Here is a 19,870-nt window from a genome sequence, read left to right as displayed (position 1 = left end):
TGCCTCAAACTGCATTTCACACAGACTTGCAAATATTGTTTAGATCACAGCTTCCTTTTTTCCTGGAATGGTACAAGACAACACGAAAGCAGTTGGATAGTAATATACAGTAGTATATTATATTATATTATATTATATTATACAGTCATTAATATATTATGGTGTCTCGGTAAACCACCAGAGCAGATTTCTACAGGTGTCTGGAATAGTACTGGAGGGATGAACACCATTCTTAACTGGTGTTTTGATTATGGTGGTAGAGAGCGCTGTCTAACACGCTGGTCCACAATCAGTTGTGTTTGGATCTGGTGACTGTGAAGGCCATAGCATGTGATTCATATCATTTTCATACTTGTAAACCACAGGGTCATCCTGGAAGAGAGCATTCCCATCAGGATAGAAATATTTCATCAGAGGGTAAAGGTGATCGGTCAGAAGAACTTTGTATTGATTTTACAGTGACACATTCCTCTTTACTGTACCAGTAAAACATCTCATACAGCATAGCAGTCACTTTGTTTGTTTTTTTCCCCTTTTAATTTGTCACTCATCTGTAATTCCACTTTCAAATTCACATGCACTATCCTTGCAATTATTCAAAGTTATTTAACTGATTTTTAAATAAATATCTTCACAGTGTTGTCTGGGTTTTAGGTGGGAGAAACTTCCAGTACTTTATTTTAGCTGCCTTAAACGCTCCAATGCAAAACTGAAGAAGCAAACGCTTTCCTGGCATCTAATGAACGTTTCCAAAAGACTTATCAGTTAAAACAACATTAGATATTTCTTTTAGTTAAACTTTTTCAACTACAAAAATGCCTGATGGAGGATTAATTTTCTCAGATAAGTGTTTATCCGTTTCCATAAGTTAATATTTGGCCACAGTCCCTGGCAATGCAGCTTCCAAAAATTGGCCAGTATATCATGGTCATGACTCACAATAGTAAAGAAATTGTTATCTACTAACATGCTGTTTTCCCCCCTTGTCTTTCCTGTTGCAGTTTCTATGCTGCCTGTGTGGTCTTGGGCCTGCAGTTTCTACACGAGCATAAAATAGTATACAGGTATGTTTCATTCAAACACAATCTGAACACTTAGCTTCTGAACTGAGATTCAGGTGATTATGATTTTGATCCACCAGGGACTTGAAGCTGGATAACCTGTTGCTGGATACCGAAGGATATGTAAAGATTGCTGACTTTGGGCTCTGCAAAGAAGGTAAGTGTGCTGCTCTGTGCCCTCTGGTTTATCTTGGCACTTGGAATACTTTAAAAAGTATTCATGACCTTCATGCATGCATTATAATGCAGTTTAATTCTTGAATCAGAAGGTGTGGATTAATTGTCTGTGATATTAATAAATTTTCTGTAACACTGACAGTATTTCTGGCTGTTTTTCTCTTACTGTGTTTAGGAATGGGCTTTAGAGATCGCACGAGTACATTCTGTGGCACTCCTGAGTTCCTGGCTCCTGAGGTCCTGACAGAAACATCATACACACGGGCTGTGGACTGGTGGGGTTTGGGTGTGCTCATCTTTGAGATGTTGGTTGGAGAGGTGAGAATTTCACTGGAAACTGATTAGCTGAGCTTTTCAACAGGCTTAATGGAGAGGTCAGATTTTTTTTTAAGCCAAAATACCTTTAGTAATATTTGGCAATGTTCTTATCACATTTTGGCAGCTATCAAAATCTCTGTGCTTAGAGGCTACAGTAACTCAGGCTGTGAAAAGGAGAATGAGGTGGACCACCAACACTATGCACGAGCAGTCAGACATTCTAGCATGTATTTTGGGGATGTGGCTTTATCAGCATTTAAAAGTGAAGGCTGTATTTCTTATTCGTAAATGAAATTAGAAACTTTGAAAATAGCAAACTTGCTGTCATCATTTAGCTATCAATAGGCTACAATTCCTAAGAGAGTGTTCTTTCTCTCTGTTCTTGTTGAATATAACATCAGGAGCATTGGTTTAGAACTCTACTAACATTTCTGACCAGCTCTATATTAAAGGTTATGTAAGAAATTACCCATTCCTGCTAGCCAGTCAGAAACAAGTATTTTCATAGCCATGATATAATAGTAAATAACAGGCTAAACATTGGTAACTAATACTAACTGAATAATGATGATACGTTTTAGTCAGTTTTAAGCTGCATCTTGCAACTAGTTTCTTGTGAAAGGGATTTTGAAAATCTTTTCCTGTATTATGTGAGTAAATGCATAATTAGTTACTTCACAAATTACAGCAGAATGATCTTCCTGACACTTGTTTTTGTTCTCTTCTGTGCCTGCAGTCTCCATTTCCAGGTGATGACGAAGAGGAAGTGTTTGACAGCATTGTCAACGATGAAGTCCGTTACCCACGATTCCTCTCCACAGAGGCTATCTCCATAATGAGACGAGTACGTTCTCATATAACCACGGCCCAAATCTCATTCATCATATGAGAAAATGATTTGTGCATTTAGATAATGTTGTGTGCATTCGACGTCTTATGTCTGTGTACTGTTCTATTCATCTGTCTGCAGCTGTTGAGGAGAAATCCCGAGCGACGCCTTGGTGCAGGAGAGCGAGACGCTGAAGAAGTCAAGAAGCATCCGTTTTTTAGAGTAGGCTCAGTTTGAATTTCAGTTCCTTCGCCTGATATTTAACACTCACAAACACTAGACACAGCAGAAAACACCAGGCGAAAACAGACTGTCATCTACTAACTGTACACTTTTAAATCATTTTGTAAATTATTACAGCTACTAAAAAAAACAACCAGGTTTTAAAAATCTGAAAAATTATTAGTAAATTAATGATTAGTTAATTAATCAGTATCATCAATAATCATAGCAGAGTATACGCTGTGAGATAGTATAGTAAGTAGAGCAGTATAAGCAATAATAAAAATCAAATAATGTATATCACAATTGCTCACACACAGTACATTTGGATTAAAATGTAAGTAAGTGTAATTTGTAAATGCGATTAAGGATCTTCAGCCTAATTTGACCTCTTTGAGTATTAAAGAAATAAAATCTAGCCACACAGCCAAATCTAGCTAGAATCTCTATCTCAGCAACACTGAAATTTCATTGTTTTCTCCCCTTGCTTTCTCTTTTTCCCCTTGTTCCATTTTCATTGAGTGTAGTCTGCTGAATTCACTATCATCACCCCTGCAGACGTTAGGGTGTGTGATTGAAAAATGGATGTACATGAGAGTAAATTGAGGCGTGTGGTAGACATGGCATATAAATAAGAGACTAGCTGATACATCATTCATTTTGATGGTTTATGACAGTTTCAAGAGTCAGTTGAAAGCTTGTTTGTATGTCACAACAACAGTCGTAAGTATTTGAGCAACCAAATTTAATCTGATGGATTATTAACCCAAATTTCTCTCTTCCTGTGAGAAAACCTGGCAAGCCACCTGTCCGTTATTTCACAAGTTGTTGTATAGCTGCTCTGAAGATGAAAGCCCAATTTCTTGCTACTGGTTCTGATATATTGCACATTTATATGTCTCCATAAATTTCTAATGTTTCCATTTATGTGTCTGCACTCTCTAGCTGTGCTATTGATTTCCTCCTCATCTTTTATTATTCTCTGGTGTTCCCTTTATTGTGTCTAAGATCTGGCTTACATCTCTCTCCATCTATCAAGTTCTGTTCTTTGTTCTCATGTGTCCTTTTTTTTTTCTTTTTCCTGTTTATGTCCTGCTCTTCTGTCTTCTCTCCATCATCTCTTCTTTGGCTGTTTTTTTCAAGTTCTGTTATGTTCTTTTAGGGTGTTTATTTTCCTTCTCTGTTTATTTTCTCTTTAAATTCTCTCTCTCTCTCCTCTCCATCAGAACATGGACTGGGCTGCTCTGTTGGCTAAGAAGATCCGGCCTCCGTTCATCCCTACCATTAAAGGACGGGAAGATGTTAGTAACTTTGATGACGAGTTCACTTCAGAGGCTCCGATCCTGACTCCACCACGTGAGCCCAGAATCCTGACCGTTTCAGAACAAGAGCTCTTCACGGACTTCGACTACATCGCTGACTGGTGTTAGCTCTTCCAGCTGACCATCAACAGCCCACACTCACTCAATACTGTGAACCAAACGGACAAACGAGGCTCACTGCCAGAGCCAGAGAACGTCTCTGTAAGGACCACTTCCCTCTCTCTGCTCTTAGCTGTGCCAGCTGGCACTGTTTTTTTCCCCCCCTTTAAAAGAAAATGTTTTACCAGGACTTTCATTCACCTAGAAAAGTCATGGTAGCCCAACATGGCATTTTTTTTTTTTTTTTGTCAAGAGCACTGGGATTTCTCATGAGTGGTCTCCACATTTACAAGTTCTCCTCTTTAATGAAGTCCTCTTTTGTTGGCTGTTCAGAGAAAACACTACAGAACTTCTGTTCCACAGTCTAACCAAGTGAAACACTACAAAGACTTGTTTTTTGAAGCTTATAGACAGTCCCCACTTTACAACACTTATCTTTTGATTCTCATATTTATTTAGTGTCTTCCTCCCCATGGTGCCTTAAACTCATCACAGATAGAGGGCTTCCAGAAAGGCAGCATCAGGTACTGAAAACCTCCCAACACACACTGCCAAACCAGCTCTTTATGCAATCTGAGGAGCCCTTGGCCAAGACCACCCACCAGACCAACTTCAATCTTGACTTAACATGAAAGTCACTTTTTTTTTCATCTTTGGTGGTTTTCAGACTTAATTTCCACTTAAACATGTATTCATATCATAACTGAAAAAAGTGTAACTTATAGTTTTATATAATATTTTTAGGAAATTAGCATCTTGGATCTGCTGTATGGTATGCATATGTGTGTTCTTTTTTTTTTTTTTTTTTTTTTTTAAATATATGAATTTTATGGTTATCATTAAGGAGAGGGCAGCTCAAATCACAGAGCAATCATAAACCTGACAAATGGAATGTAAAAATGTATATTCATCAAAAAGAACACAAACGTGTATATTTTTGGCACATGGATATGCCAAAGCAGCCTGTATTTTTAATAGTCTGTTTTTAAAATGATGATCATAGAGTGACTCTTCCAGATCTTTCCTGACATTCGGTCACAGATGTTTTCACACAGTTTGTGGTTCTGTGTGCCAAGCAATAATCCTGTTTTGAAAATCAGGAAGTGGACATTTGGGCATTGCCCGGCATTCCTGGTGGATGAAACCCCTGGCTACAAGTGTTTAATCCATGGACTGCTAACACGCAGCAGACTCGTCCCCTCTGTCAGAAGGAGCTCTTATGGACTCTCGTCAATGATTTCACTCTGTGTATCACCAAACCTTTTACAAATACACTCTGTACCCACAGTGGCGTCTGGTCTCTGTCTCCTCCTCCTGGTAAGGGCTGTAGAGGAATGCATGCCCAAAATAAACAGACTCCAGTAGCGCCATAGGCCATGTTTTTAGTGAGCACATTGGCTTAATTGACAGGTTATTTAAAGGCTGCATTTCTGTGAATATTTTTTTCCGTAGTAATGATATGTATCATTTGATTGATTACCTGGACCACTGGAAGCACAATAACATCAGTGGTCACTGCAATGAATCTTTATTGGGTTTTGTATTGCTATGTACATTTTTTTTTTGCATATCTTGACGACCCTTCTCACACAAGAAAGGAATAGTACAGGGGTAGCCTCTTGATCAGCCTTGAAGCAGTTAGGTGATCAGATCCAATAATCCAGCTGTGTTTGAGCATGACAGTGGCTTTGGTACCTCTCAGACTACAGGACTTACTTCCGTCAACCCCACTAGTCATATAGTATGAACTCTCAATTCTCAGAGTCTCAGATTCAGATAATCTTTTTTAAATCCTGTGTTCTCCCAGTTTGGTTAATTGCCAGTTCCCACACACTGGCAAGCTCTTCCCTATCACACAACAGCTACTGACCAGGCAGGGTGAAGGCTAACATGTGCTTCCTCCAAGACATGTAAAGCCAGTCAACTGCATCTTTTCAAACTGCTGCTCATGCTCCATCACAGGGCAGCTTAACACACTGAGCAAGGTGCTAACTGGCCTCTTCCACATGCATAAGCTCACAGACGCCCCCAGTTGGTTAGTGGCACTCTGAGTGACAAGAGAGTAATGGCTAGTGAGCTGTGTTGGCACATGGAAGATTTTAGCTTTCTTTTGCAATCCATTGCATATTTATGACCTTGACTGACGTGACCTGTGGTGTGAAATATGACTAGCTGTGTATAAACATATGATAGGTGAGTCAAATTAAAACCTTAAAAAATTGAAACAAGTACTTGTTATGCACTGGAACACTGAGAAAAATAGAGATTATGTAGAAAGTTATACACATTTGTGACAACGATTTGCAATGCAAGATAAACAAGTAGAACTTGACACCAGTGGCGTCAGTAGAGATGCTTCCTCTGCCAAAAATGAGCCACAAAAAATGTTTTGATTTGACTCAACCTTGTCTTAAACACCACCAACAAATGTGCACTTTTAATGTTCTGTGTTCAACTGTCCCTGTCTATGCCTCAGAACATTACAGCTAAGATGAACTAGAATCACACATCAAGCAAGGACTGCTGAATAATGCCATCTGAGACTTGAAAATACAGTACATTTACGGTTGTGTGAAAAGCTACTATTTTGACACAAGTGAATCTATATTATTACAGTACATGACCTCTCACTTAAGCCAAGAAATGCCTTTAACAGTCTAGTGGGAAGACCTTTAATTAGATCAGACTATTCAGTTCTCAAACCAAACATTTAAACTGAGATTAAATGGTAGTCCACATTTGCATTCCATGGAAAATGTCCAGAAAATTGGGAATACACTCTGTAAATATCAACTGCAATAAAAATAGCAATAGTATGTTAAAACAGAAGCCTCAGGGGCGGAGCCCTTGTACAACTCTGTTTCTGTCCCTAAACAAGGGCTGAGAGGCCTGATCTAATAATACAACTGATCTAATAATACATTCCTACAAGGCAGATGCTACTGAATATGCTCAAGCAGGTAAAGAGGTTAACGTTCTTGCATCAGTGTCAATTACTGTTATCTGTCTTCTTTCAGATATCTGTCATTGCTTACCAGTCTCCATATAGCAATAGTAACATCTTCTATCTGAGAGCATGTGATGCTGTAGACATTATATAAGGTCAGTTGTAGTTGTCTGTAATTGTTGTCAATGTGAGTTGTGCTATTGTCATTACTTAGGGCTAAAAACACTGCTATTACACACTGCACACGTTCATCAGAGGGGATGTGGATCTCCCCTTCAGCACTGAGTGATGAAGACTAATGCAGCGTTGCTGTGACATCCAGGGTCAGGCTTTGTTCCAGTTCTTCAGAATGACCTCAGCAGCGTTCAGCGTACTGTCTTGCTGCAGTTACAAAAAAAAAAAAAAAAACACCTAATTGGAGACCATTTTCACATAAATAAACCAATTATATTCAGTATTATTCAACTGGACTTAAATGACACTGCATCGCTTTAAAATACTCAGTGTCATTAAATCGGTATTATACCACAGTGCTCTTAAATGCTTCTGACTGGTCAGAAAGTGTTGATTAATTTTCTGTAACAACACAGCTCTGACAGTAGTTCTGGCTGCAAGTTAATGATCTTTGATGCAATTTAGAGGCACTTTGCACAATGGAACAAACTTCCATTACCTAGTCTTGTAGCTCCAGTGGAAAACTAAAGAAGCAAACTATAGACACTAAACACAACTATATTTGGGGTACAAGTAAAATATTACACATTTATGGCCAATGTATTGCTTTAATATATTCTTCTCTACCTTAATGAAACACAGCCGGATGTATTTCTCAAACTGCTTTTTGGATTCATCCCCGCAGAACGCTGTTACAGGAATGGCTGCCAGTTTCTACAAGAAATATAGTTAAGAATAAACCTGAATCAGCATAATGAATTTAAGTGTGGAGATTTCTGCTGAAAACGAAACATTTCTGTCGTACTTTCTCCTTTATCATCCACTTGACAAACTTGTAGTCATATGGCTCATCACCTTCCATGCCTGAAAGATCCTGATCTACGTAGGAGAAGAACACAAGATGTAAGGAAGTCTATCATGTTATAAATTAAAAAACTGCTTCTCAGATTAGATTCATTATTCCAACAAAATATTTGCTGACTGAGAGCTGTGACATCGGCGATAATAAAGTAGCCTCCTTCAGGAACTACAGGACACATCCCTGCCTGCTTCAAAATGGCTGCCATGCGGTCTCTCTTTCCCTCCAGCTCTTCAGCTAGGCTGGAGAAATAGCAGTCAGGCTGCCCCATTCGCTCGCAGTCAATCAGGAGACTACGCGCAACTGCCTCCTATTGGCCAACACAGAAGAAAAATGGTTAAATACAGTCATGTTCAGTACAGCCACAGTGTACATTTTTATACTGCCTCTAAACAGCACTGGAGTAGGTGTAGCTGTAGTTCACTGCTGTAATTTTGCCACGGTTTAGCTACAGTACCAGGGCCGTATTGACAAGAATTTGTGAAGAATTTGCTCTCAAACTCAGTTGTTGCCTTCAACCATGTCCTGTTTTTCCTGGGGTGCAAATGTGAAGTTAAATCCCTGTCAACTTTTCCCATGGGAAAAACCATAGAACTTTCAACACCAAAGAGATGACTGTTGAACATATCAGGCATAAAAAAGGAGAGAGAGAGCATCTAAAAAAATACACTTAACTTCACCCATTATTAGACGTATAACATATACATCCCTTCACTGTAGGGGGCAAAACATTGCATCCTGTATGTTGTGTAATACGTGCCTGTAGTGGTGTTGGACAGGTATACAGTGTGTTCTGCATGACAGTCTGGAGGTGTTTGACCAAGTGCTCAGGCCCGATTGACCAACCCAACTGGAAAAAGACAGAAAAAAAAAGGAGTGTAAAACATGCCATTTTTTTATTACTTACATAAAGTACAATTTTAAAAGAAGAGATAAATAAGAAAAGGTAAAGTGATGTCTGCTAAGTACCTTCCACCCCGTCACACTGAATGTTTTTCCTGCGCTGCCAATAGTAATGGTTCGGTCCCACATGCCAGGAAGATTCGCTATACACAGAAACATGGCATAATGATTACAACTCCTAATTCACATTTCTTCATTTGGCACATAGTTTTATCCAACAGGCTTGTCTAAGTGTGTCAGAATCTAATTTGTATGCCATAATATGAAAATAATGCCATAATAGGAAAATAATCAACACTGTGGTGGTAACATCAAATTGTTGATTATTTTCCTATAACATTTCATTTCTTACGTATTATTCAGCGTTATTCCGTCCAAGTGAATGAAATGCGGCCTCTCACTCCTTAAAACCAGTGCTTTGATTAAAATGGAACTGTTTTGACAATCCTGAACAATACTATCACATTTTGTCACATCAGATATAAAGTATTATTACTGTTTAATTGTCTGCTGCTTTAGCTGTATCTTTCATACATGGGATTGCTAGCACCTGTTGACATACACATCATATTTTCTTAGGAAGAGAGACACACATCACATACTGACCTTTAACTCCCTGCATTGCACATTTTGTCATTTTTATTATTTTCTCCATACACATACTTCTGATCAGCCAATCAGGTGATGAGCAGTGCAGAATGGACGCAGCACTACAGCTGAATTCCACATAAGCGGACTGTGAAAGCTTTATAGACGCACTGCTGTACCTATCTTAACATGCTCATGGCCCTTGTATATGAGCCATTCGTACACTTCATCGCTGAAGCACAATGTGTCATGCTTGATGCAGAGATCTGCGATAGCCTGCAGCTCACTCCTGCTGAACACCTGTTTATCAACACAAAATAGCCATGAGCAACAACAGGAAATGGGTTCCAGTGTTTAAAATGAACTTCTCAATGAGGAATTAGCCTCACCTTCCCGATGGGGTTGTTAGGAGTGTTAATAAGGATGGCTTTCGTCTTGGAATTAAATTTACTGGCAAGTTCGTCCTGATCTAGAACCCAGTCTGCACTGCTGATGTCTGCCTTCTTACTGGATTTCTACAAGATATAATGAATAAGATTTTTTTCATCATTTTCTTAAAAAATATTTTTAGAATACATGTCCTGCAAAACAGGTAAAGAGGAAAACTCACAAGGCGAAGTGGTATTAAAACTGGTTTGGCTCCTGCCATCTTTACCATAGGAATGTAGCAGTCAAAGAACGGTTCAATTATTATAACCTGGACCAAGACAAGAAGAAAGAGCACAGTTACTCCACAAGAGGGAGCAGTGGAGCTTTTGAGGAACTGCAAAACTGTTGAGCTGCTTTACCTCATCTCCCTCTTCCACAAGGGCCTGAAAGATGCTGAATAAAGAGCCGTAGCCTCCCACCGTCACCAGGATCTCTTTGAAAGGGTCAATTTGACGGCTGTGCACCTTACTGTACACCTGAGACAGGGCTTTCACCAGAGTTGGGTGACCCTGTTAAAAATGACAGTATTCATCATGTTCAGAAAGCATACACACACACACACACACACACAGAGAGAGAGAGAGAGAGAGCACGGCTTTTCTGTAGTGATATTATTTTCCTAGGCCCTTAGTATCGGTGTATAGAATTATCTTAAAATTGCTATTTCCTGCTTTCAATGTATGATGTATAATTTTCTGACAGACAAGGGATTTGAACTAATAATCTTCCACTCACTACCACAGAACCTTTACAGCTGAGGTACCACTGGCCCCAATGAGCAATGTTCATTGCTAAAAAAATCTCTCTGGATTGAGATTAAGGCCAGGTTTATACATGATTTTAGATGCACATACACAAGCTTTCTACGCATATCCAGTGTTCATTCAGCACTAGGGATGAGCAATATGACAAAATTATATCACAATTCTCAAAGACATTTCAACGATACACAATATGTATCATGATTAGTAGAGCTGCTTACAAAATACAACAGTAGTGTTGCATTTTTATACATGTTTTTTTAATGATGCTAACTTATTTAATATCTATAAAAATAACATTATAATTTGTATAAACAAATAAAAACTAACTCTAAAATGGCAATATATATATAAAAATATATATAAAATATATATATATATATGTGTTTGTTTTATATGAACATTTTAATAAACATTAAAGTCATAGTTTTCCATTTGAAACAGAACTCATGACAACAATCATGACGACAGTGATCCACATGTTTAAAAGCTCATCCAAGAGTTTAAAATCTCCTGGCTGCTGCCCAGAGGCAAATATGGACACTCACTAAACATTTTACATGGAAATTTGATATGGAAATCTGACAGACAGAGGTTTTAACTCTGATGTGCCATCTAGTGGATGCTACTTTTAATCTCCAAATGTACATTAGGTACATAGGTTAGTATGTGAACAATGCAGCTCCCACACGCCCATACATAGTTATACATCAAGTATAAACTGTATACACATCAAGTATAAACTGGGCCAAAGCTGCACCTAGATTCTAAAACTGTATGCCCTGAAAGATAAAAAGGTTGAGACACGGCACCAGCAGCAGAAGGTTGTGATTTCAAATCCCAAGACTGTCAGAGAACCACCATTGCATCATGCTTTTTGCATAGCAAATGCTGGAAAATTACCAGAAGCATAAATATAATCTGTTATTTTAAGGCATATAATTTTGTTCTCGGTAAACCTGGTAAATCAAGTAAGAGAATTCACTTTGCAGGAATATCATGACTTGAAAAGGCATGACATGACATGAAAAGACCGATCATAAGTGTCATACAAAGCCACGCGTGTACTGGTTGAGCCGGTCCACCATTGCAACCTGCGCAAGACCATCTTTCACGTAAGATGGAGGAGGGATGTCTGGGAAACCCTGACCGAGATTTACGATGGAGGGATCTGCAGCTACAGATGTGAAGGCAACCCTGTAATGCCACAGAAATAGAAGCCATAAAGCAGCAGAGATCACTATAGTTCAGGGAACATAACATATACAGTGGATTCAGAAAGTATTCAGACCCATTCAGTTTTTGCATACATTACTGTTATAGAATTAATTTAAAATGGATTAAATTTACTTTTCAGCAATTAACCTGCACACAATAATCCACAATGACAAAGCAGCCGCAAACAAATTGTATCGAGACACAGATCTGGGCAAAGGTATAAAAAATTTTTTAAAGCTTTGAATGTTCCCAGGAGCACAGGCTCCATCAGTGTGAAATAGAAGAAGCCTGGAACCACCAGGACTCTTCCTAGAACTGGCCGTCCAGCCAAACTCAGTAACTGGGCTAGAAGGGCCTTAGTATGGGAGGTGACCAAGAACCCAATGGCCACTCTAATAGAGCTACAGAAGTCCCCTGGAGAAATGTGTGAAGGACAACCATCTCAGAAATACTCCATCAATCATGCCATTATGTTAGAGTGGCTAGACGGAAGCCATACCTGAGTAAAAAAAAAAACATATGGCAGGTACTTAATGGCACTTAAAGGAGAGCCTGAGGAAAAAAAAGATTCTCTCGTCTGAGGAGGCCTGAACTCAAAGTGCTATTTCTGATGAAACCAGGTACTGCTCATCAACTGGCTAATACTATCCCTATGGTGAAGCATGATGGTGGCAGCATCATTCTATGGGGTGCTTCTGAGCTACAGCTACGGAGAAACTGGTCAGATTCGAAAGAAGGATGAATGCAGCTGAATACAGAGAGGCCCTTGAAGAAAATTTGCTCCCAAGTGCACTTGACCTCAGACCGGGGCAAAGGTTTACCTTTTAGCACGACTTCAGCATGAATCAGCACAATTCAACCTATAACTCACTAAAATGTGCAAAACACTGAAGGGGTCTGAATACTTTCCAAACCCAGTGTACATCATAAAACTTGCTGTGTTCAAATTTGCCCATGAATCTCACCATACGTTTTTGTCTAGTCCTTCTATCCTTTTCGCATTCTTGTGTTTAACAGACGCCATACTGTACTGAAAGAAAAACATAATTTCAGCAAATTTGAGAATTGTAAAGAAATACTAAATAATATTAAATGCAAGGAGGTTATTTTTACTTGTGTGGAGGAGAACTTCCTTGCTGGATTGGTCTCTAATAAACAATAAACAAGTCTGAGCCTACGTAGTGTGCACCTGATATTCATGTCTGCAAAAACAGTAGCAGAAATTTAACATAGCAGTATTTGCTCACCTAAAAACTTTCCAAAGTATGAAAACTACAAAGGTATTTAGTACTATTTTGATTACTTCTGCTGACAGTGTTGTAGTTAAGCTTTGTTTGCTATTTGAGCACAGTTTCAGTTTGTTTAAGGCTCAGGATATAGACAGTATCAGAAATAAAAATTAGCAGCTCATCCATTACAACATGTTCTCTACAGATTAGTTAAGTAATGATACTGGAGCAGAGAAAGATGTAATGTACAGGCATACTGTTAATGCTCACTGTTTATCACTTACAGTAACGAGGATCTAGGGGAAGTGGAGGGCTTAATTAATCTGATAGCATACACATGTTCTCTTCACCTTGTGCAATTCACAGACATTTCATATGTCTGAAAGTGCAGCCTGTATCTGTATCTAATGCCCAGTATAGAAGTTTTGCCATTTTTGTAGCCATATCTGAAAATACGGATGGCACAGTGGCCCAGTGGGTAGCATTGCCACCTCACAGCTCCAGGGTTGCCAATTCAAATCCTGAGTTCAGGTTACTGTCTGTGTGGAGTTCTGCATGTTCTCACACTTTTTATATGGATTTCCTCAGAGCTTCCTGAGAGCATGCTGGTAGGTGGAAATTACCCCTTGGTGTGAATGAGTGTGTAATGATGTCCTGAGTTGAGATATACCAATGCAGGGTATATTTCCACCCAGTGATCCCAGGATAGACTCTGGATCCACCATAACCCACATCAGGATAAAGCGATTCCTGAAGATGGATGGATGGATGGATGAATGTATGTATGAATGAATGAATGAAAATATAGGGGTGAATATCCAGTGTGCTCATGAAATCTCACTTTGCAGTGTATCCAGTGTATTGTAGCATAGGAGCAGAAAAACACTCATAATGTACTTTTAGGTTTGTTACTGAGTTACCGAGTTTGGTCCACATCCCTCATTAATAAATTACTGAGTAAAGGCACACGGTTACTGAGCAGCTCCACTGTCACTGCACTTCTTATTGTATCAGTGAGTCACTTGATTAGCAATATCACCTTTATTAATGATCAAATCTGTTGCAACACTACTGAATAACTCTCCAACAACCACCTAACGTTCGCCTTTTCATCTACAAAACACAAACAACTGGCAACAAAACTCGGCGACTTACTAACCATGCATTGCCTTAGTGCAGTGAACTTACCCAGCTCCCTGCTGCTGAAACCTGGAACTTATGTTGCGCAAGCGCAAGATTCCAGGTGACGTAGTTTGTTCCGGTTTGAAATGCCCGGTCGATTTAATATAATAAAATGTATACTCTACACTTAATTCACTTCATTCAGGGTCTGTTAAACAGTGGATTTAAGACTGAACATGTAGGCAGTCTTAAAAAAAAAAACACACACACAACGATGACGTCAGTTCGGTGCCGGAAGTGAATTTTCTCCATTTGTTTCAGGTATAGCTCATCGTCACTGAGTAGTAAAGAAACTAGTTCCGCTACTCTAGTTCAGCCATGGTGACTAGGGTAGTAGTAAACATGTTCATTTCCCTTTTTATTTATTTATTTATTTATTTTTGTATTATTTTTTATTTTTATTTTTTGCGTTTTTATGTACTTATCTAACTAACTAGCTAGCGGAAGTGCACGCAGCCAGAATTCCCGGATGAGACAAGGCTCTCTAGTCCAGGCTTAACCGGGATTCGCACATGAACATAAACTACAAATAAACTGATAAAAAGTTTTCCTCTTTATATTTTCGAAAAAAAAAAAAAGTTTTGAAAACAGTCGTAACATTCGTGTATGCATAAATAAATATCCTGAGGCAGAGATTAATCCAGGAGGGTTCTCCAAAATTCATGAATTTATCATTTATAGTGTATCCGGTTTATCCTGGCTATTCCTCGATGACGCAAATGTAAACAAACAAACTGTAAACAAATCTGAGTATATTGCATGGTGCAGTTTTGTGCATGTGCAGTTTAATTATATATATATATATATATATATATATATATATATATATATATATATATATATATATATATATAATTATTGTTATTAAGACTTTTTCCCATTATCATGTATATTCATTCAATTACTATGGAAGAATTTTTCTGTTATCTTTATCAGTATTATGCCAGTCAGTATCTATGCAACAGTATTGTGATCTTTTATGCACTACACTGTATCATCTCTATGCATATGTTTCTACAAGGATATTTCTGTGAAAACTAACTGGTGTGAACTGGTGTAACCTTGCAGGTAGTGTTTTTAAGATGTTTTTTAAGATGAAGGCTAATGTTGTTTTTAAAAAATAAACTGACTAACCCCTCGCCACGGTTAAAACTAAGGTAAAGGGACAGTGAAATAATTGTGGTGAGAGGCAGGTGTGTGATTAAAAGAAAAAAAGAGAAAAATCCATCCAATGAGATCATTGTTTTAGAATTGTATAAAAGCATGAGCCACGACTATGTAAATCAGAAGCTCTGCAGACCATCTCGGCTTTGTTGTTTGATTCAATAAAGTCTATTAATTTTTGGCATTGTCTTTGGAAGTCTTTTTTTTATTATTCTGAATTTAAGAGTTTTTGCCATAACATTACATGTGTCAAACCTAAGGCCTGAGCCATATGCCCCTCATGAACTAGAAAAAAATAATTTTGGAACAGCCCGAATTTTACTAGTCTACATTTTTACACTACACTATATGGCCAAAAGTATGTGGTCACCCCTCCTAATGATTGAGTTCAGGTGTTTCAATCACACACATTGCTCATAAAAGTGCATAAAATCTAGCACTTTGCCATGCAATCTCCATAACCGAATAATGACAGTAGAGTGAGTCATAGTACTCATGAAAGACTAAAGAGACTAAAGACTAAAGTCACTAAAGAGCTCAGTGACTTTAAACATGGCACTGTCGTAGAATGCCACCTTTGCCACAAACAAGTTCGTGAAATTTCTGCCTTGCCAGATCTAGACTTCTGTGAACTTATTTATTATATGTGATGATATACTAATCATAACACGAGTAAATGATGCATGAGAAAAGGATGATGGATGATGATGGTAGCAATTGGCACAAAGAGCAGGAAAATATAGGGAAATTTCCTTACCTGATATTTCTGTTAAAGGCTGAAAACATTCCAAAGGCTGTGCATCATCGTGTTAAGGGCAGCATGGATCATCAGCACACCACTGGGAAAAATGCCTTCAATTCTCCACTGAGGCTGAGACATAATTAACTAATCTCATAAAAAGGCTTGCCAAAAGCAGGTTTCCCATGAGGAAACCAAAATACAAACCCTTACATTCGAAGTTACAAAGGCCAAAACAATTAATTGATTTTCCACAGTAGAATAAAAAGTGGACTATTATTGTTCTGAAGGGTTTATGAGGAGTAACCCCAGCATCAGTATTCAGAAGCCTGAGAAAGTCTTCCTAGGATTAAATGAAAAACAAGAAAATAAAATACAAGGAATAAAACATGATGGCTAGTGTTGTTACAGGAAAATAATCCATGCCCAGGATGTGTGATACCATCCCCAACATGCTGTCATACCACCCGGAAATGGATTATTTTCACAAAACAGCAAGCCCCCGAAGGGTTTCATTCCACTTACACCACAGCAATTTGCCAACAATTACAATTTTTAGTTTTTTAATGAATGACACATCATGTTCTTCAACACTTTATAGTTAGATTTAATGTTATGGAATAAGTGGTTAGTACCTGCCAAAAGTGGTCCAAGGAAGGACAACCAGTGAACCAGTGACAGGGTCATGGGCGCCCAAGGCTCACTGATGCACATGGGGAGTGAAGGCTAGCTCGTCTGATTTGATCCCACAGTATAGCTACTGTAGCACAACTTGCTGAAAAAGTTAAAGCTGGCTATGACAGAAAGGTGTCAGAACACACAGTGCATCACAGCTTGCTGCGCATGGGGCTGCGTAGCCCAGACCAGTCAGAGTGCCCATGCTGACCCCTGTCCACCACTGAAAGTGCCTATAATGGGCACGTGAGCATCAGAACTGAACCATGGAGCAATGGAAGAAAGTGGCCTGGTCTGATGAATCACGTTTTGTTTTACATCATGTGGACAGTCTGGGGTGTGTGCGTAACTTACCTGGGGAGGAGATGGCACCAGGATGCACTATGGGAAGAAGGCAAGCTGGCGGAGGCAGTGTGATGCTCTGGGCAATATGCTGCTGGGAAACTTTGGGTCCTGGCATTCATGTGGATGTTACTTTGACATCTACCAGCTACCTAAACATTGTTGCAGACCAAGTACACCTCTTCATGGCAACGGTATTCCCTAATGGGAGTGGCCTCTTTCAGCAGGATAATGCTCCCTGCCACACTGCAAAAACTGTTCAGGAATGGTTTGAGGAACATGACAAAGAGTTAAAGGTGTTGACTCGGCCTCCAAATTCCCCAGATCTCAATCCAAATCTCAGTGTTCTGGACAAACAAGTTCGATCTATGGAGGCCCCACCTTGTAACTTACAGGACTTAAAGGATCTGCTGCTAACGTCTTTGTGCCAGACACCACAGCACACCTTCAGAGGTCCTGTGGAGTCCATGCCTCGACAGGTCACAGCTGTTTTGGCAGCACAAGGGGGACCTACCCAATATTAGGCAGATGGTTTAATAAAGATAAGATACGATAAACTTTACTGATCCCACAGTGGGGAAATTCACTTATCACAGCAGCTCACAGACAGTTAAAGTGCAGGAAGAAAGAAAAGGAAGGAAGAAAGAAAAGTTAAAACTATAACTATATATACACCTTAGGAATGATTTAAAAAAATAAAATTATATAAAATTATAAAATATTGCACATTATTATATAATATATGTTACATGATTAAACATGTAATGATATTTCTGTTGAAATCAAAAGAAGTATATAATGTACCTGCTGGCTACTGGCTAGTGAATCAGTGATATGAATGGCTGAATTTCTAATTAATATTAGGTAATAATAGTTATTCACATTCTAACAACAGCAATACTTGAATATGTTTAAAAATGCAATATATTTAAACTTTAATATATTTAAAAGTTGTAATAAATGTCAATTGTACCTACAAGAACAAGTACCTACAGAAACTAGCTAGCTGTGGGAAAGCTAGGCAGCTATCTAGCCATGATGGGGAACATTCTAGACAACAGCTGTTAACAGAACTATTTGTATTATTTAGATATTGCCATTTTTGGTTAAACTATTGAATTCCCCCTGAGTATTACAAACAGTTAGCTATACCACCATCTTCAGAATGTTTGCTCTGCATAGTTTTCTCTTTTTCTACATTTGTTTTAGTTCTTGTTGAGCCTGACAATTGATCGACATGTTGAATTAGACATTAGGCAGAAAGAACATTAAATTGCCGTGCAGCACTCCTCCCCTCCTTGTGTGTAATTACACTTTCACACACACACACACACACACACACACACACACACACTGAAACAGATGTCTCATTCACAGCAGCTCACTTTCAGGTAGGCAGCTCACAGTTGTGAAAAGGAAACTTGTCATAAAATATGATACACAGATCCTATAGAGGTTTCTTATTTTTCTCATTATATCTAAATTGAATCTTGTTCCTTTCTGCACAGGCAGTATAGACACCAAGAGCATGTTTTTTTAATGAACACTATTCTCTGTTATTATTAAAGGAAAAATCCATCCTGAATGACATTATAATTAACATGTGATATTCAATGGCATCCAAGATTTATTTTGTAATGAATAATGTTCTGCATTGACATTTTCCATTTAAACTTCTTTCACTGACATGTTGGTCTGTTTTTCTTTTGGTTAACAGTTTCCTCCCTTACCCACAATGCCATCTGACTACATGCTGATAGTGGTGCCAGTGGGATTTAACCCTCACTTCAGCTTTACCTAAAGAGAGCAATGCAGCAGGGCTTTAGTTATTTCTTCTATCCAGCTGTGTCACCTCATCTGAACAGTTCGCTCAGATCTACACAATTTGTAATAAAAATTGTTGTATTAAATTATAAAGAATTTAAAATAGAAGCATTTTCACTAGTGCTTTCAGACTTTTGGGTCCCATTCTACTTCCCCAGCTTTGGCTTCATGCTAATATCACCAATAACACCATCGTGCTTGTCATCTTGATTGCTAACTAGCCGAGTGGAGTCTCTGATGTGCAACTGCATCGTATAGCTTTGAGTCCAGCATTTGCTGTCTCCACAATGTTGAATTTAACATTATGACATTGAACATGGCTGGAAAATGGTGAATGTGAAAGGACGCTCTTGCTCTTTTGTTTTTAAGAGCTATCAGCACCATTATCTCTTATGTTTGATATCATTTAAATTTGTTCTATACTCAAATCTTTGCATTTATTATGATGTCATTTACTACACTCCCCAAATTCTTAATTTTTACCCTCATAGTTAAATTGCCTAATTTTATTTAATGCAGGATTCATTACATCTCTGATTTATTTATGGATTAAATACACAAAAATCCTGAAGGGCAAGATCTAATGGATTATCCCAGCTCTGCTGGCCTTTAGGGTCTATTTATCAAAATTAAAAGGAATTCCTAATGCCTCAGATTTTCATTTTCTCTGTGGTAGTTAATTTTTAATTGACTTCCAGTCAGCACTGAATTGTGAAAATTGCTCTCTGTTGAGATGAGAGTATGCTGAATGCATTTGGCAGCCTATAATTTTTTTTTAAAAAAAAGGGGATTTGGATTATAAAAGTTC

General features: G+C 38.4%; 2 protein-coding genes across 5 annotated transcripts in view; one reads left to right on the top strand and one right to left on the bottom strand.

Annotated features, from left to right (window-relative positions):
• pkn2b (protein kinase N2b) overlaps positions 1-5,315 on the top strand; it is a 47,756-nt gene extending 42,441 nt beyond the window's left edge. For both annotated transcript variants that reach the window (XM_026917991.3, XM_053228071.1), the window contains exons 17-22: positions 1,002-1,064; positions 1,142-1,218; positions 1,414-1,556; positions 2,293-2,400; positions 2,527-2,607; positions 3,834-5,315. In XM_026917991.3, the coding sequence (XP_026773792.3) occupies positions 1,002-1,064; positions 1,142-1,218; positions 1,414-1,556; positions 2,293-2,400; positions 2,527-2,607; positions 3,834-4,037 (676 nt within the window). In that variant the 3' untranslated portion in view covers positions 4,038-5,315. The remainder of the gene's footprint in view (positions 1-1,001; positions 1,065-1,141; positions 1,219-1,413; positions 1,557-2,292; positions 2,401-2,526; positions 2,608-3,833) is intronic.
• A 1,361-nt stretch (positions 5,316-6,676) lies between these two features.
• Positions 6,677-14,525, bottom strand: LOC113532395 (kynurenine--oxoglutarate transaminase 3). 3 transcript variants are annotated; one of them, XM_026923802.3, is made up of 14 exons: positions 14,325-14,525; positions 13,021-13,109; positions 12,873-12,937; positions 11,742-11,886; positions 10,288-10,437; positions 10,110-10,196; positions 9,889-10,014; positions 9,679-9,799; positions 8,978-9,054; positions 8,769-8,858; positions 8,132-8,318; positions 7,955-8,028; positions 7,777-7,863; positions 6,677-7,356 (listed from the first exon to the last, which is right to left on the bottom strand). In XM_026923802.3, exons 2-14 carry the CDS (start codon positions 13,105-13,107, stop codon positions 7,300-7,302), a joined length of 1,353 nt encoding a protein of 450 aa, XP_026779603.2. In that variant the 5' UTR covers positions 13,108-13,109; positions 14,325-14,525; the 3' UTR covers positions 6,677-7,299. The 3 variants fall into 3 exon arrangements, with proteins under 3 accessions (XP_026779603.2, XP_026779594.2, XP_034166963.1); XM_026923793.3 differs by having other exon boundaries at positions 14,296-14,339; XM_034311072.2 differs by lacking the exon at positions 13,021-13,109.
• Positions 14,526-19,870: the final 5,345 nt, after the last annotated feature.

Source organism: Pangasianodon hypophthalmus, chromosome 2 (assembly GCF_027358585.1).
Source record: "Pangasianodon hypophthalmus isolate fPanHyp1 chromosome 2, fPanHyp1.pri, whole genome shotgun sequence".
Lineage (NCBI taxonomy): Eukaryota > Metazoa > Chordata > Actinopteri > Siluriformes > Pangasiidae > Pangasianodon > Pangasianodon hypophthalmus.
This window is presented reverse-complemented; position numbering and strand designations above follow the sequence as displayed.

What these genes read in the sequence shown, in the direction of transcription:
- LOC113532395 (XM_026923793.3), bottom strand. An exon ending in GGACTAGACAAAAACGTATG is followed by an intron (nt 11,887 to 12,872) that starts GTGAGATTCATG and finishes GTGGCATTACAG; the next exon opens with GGTTGCCTTCACATCTGTAG. An exon ending in CGCCGATGTCACAGCTCTCA is followed by an intron (nt 8,029 to 8,131) that starts GTCAGCAAATAT and finishes TCTCCTACGTAG; the next exon opens with ATCAGGATCTTTCAGGCATG.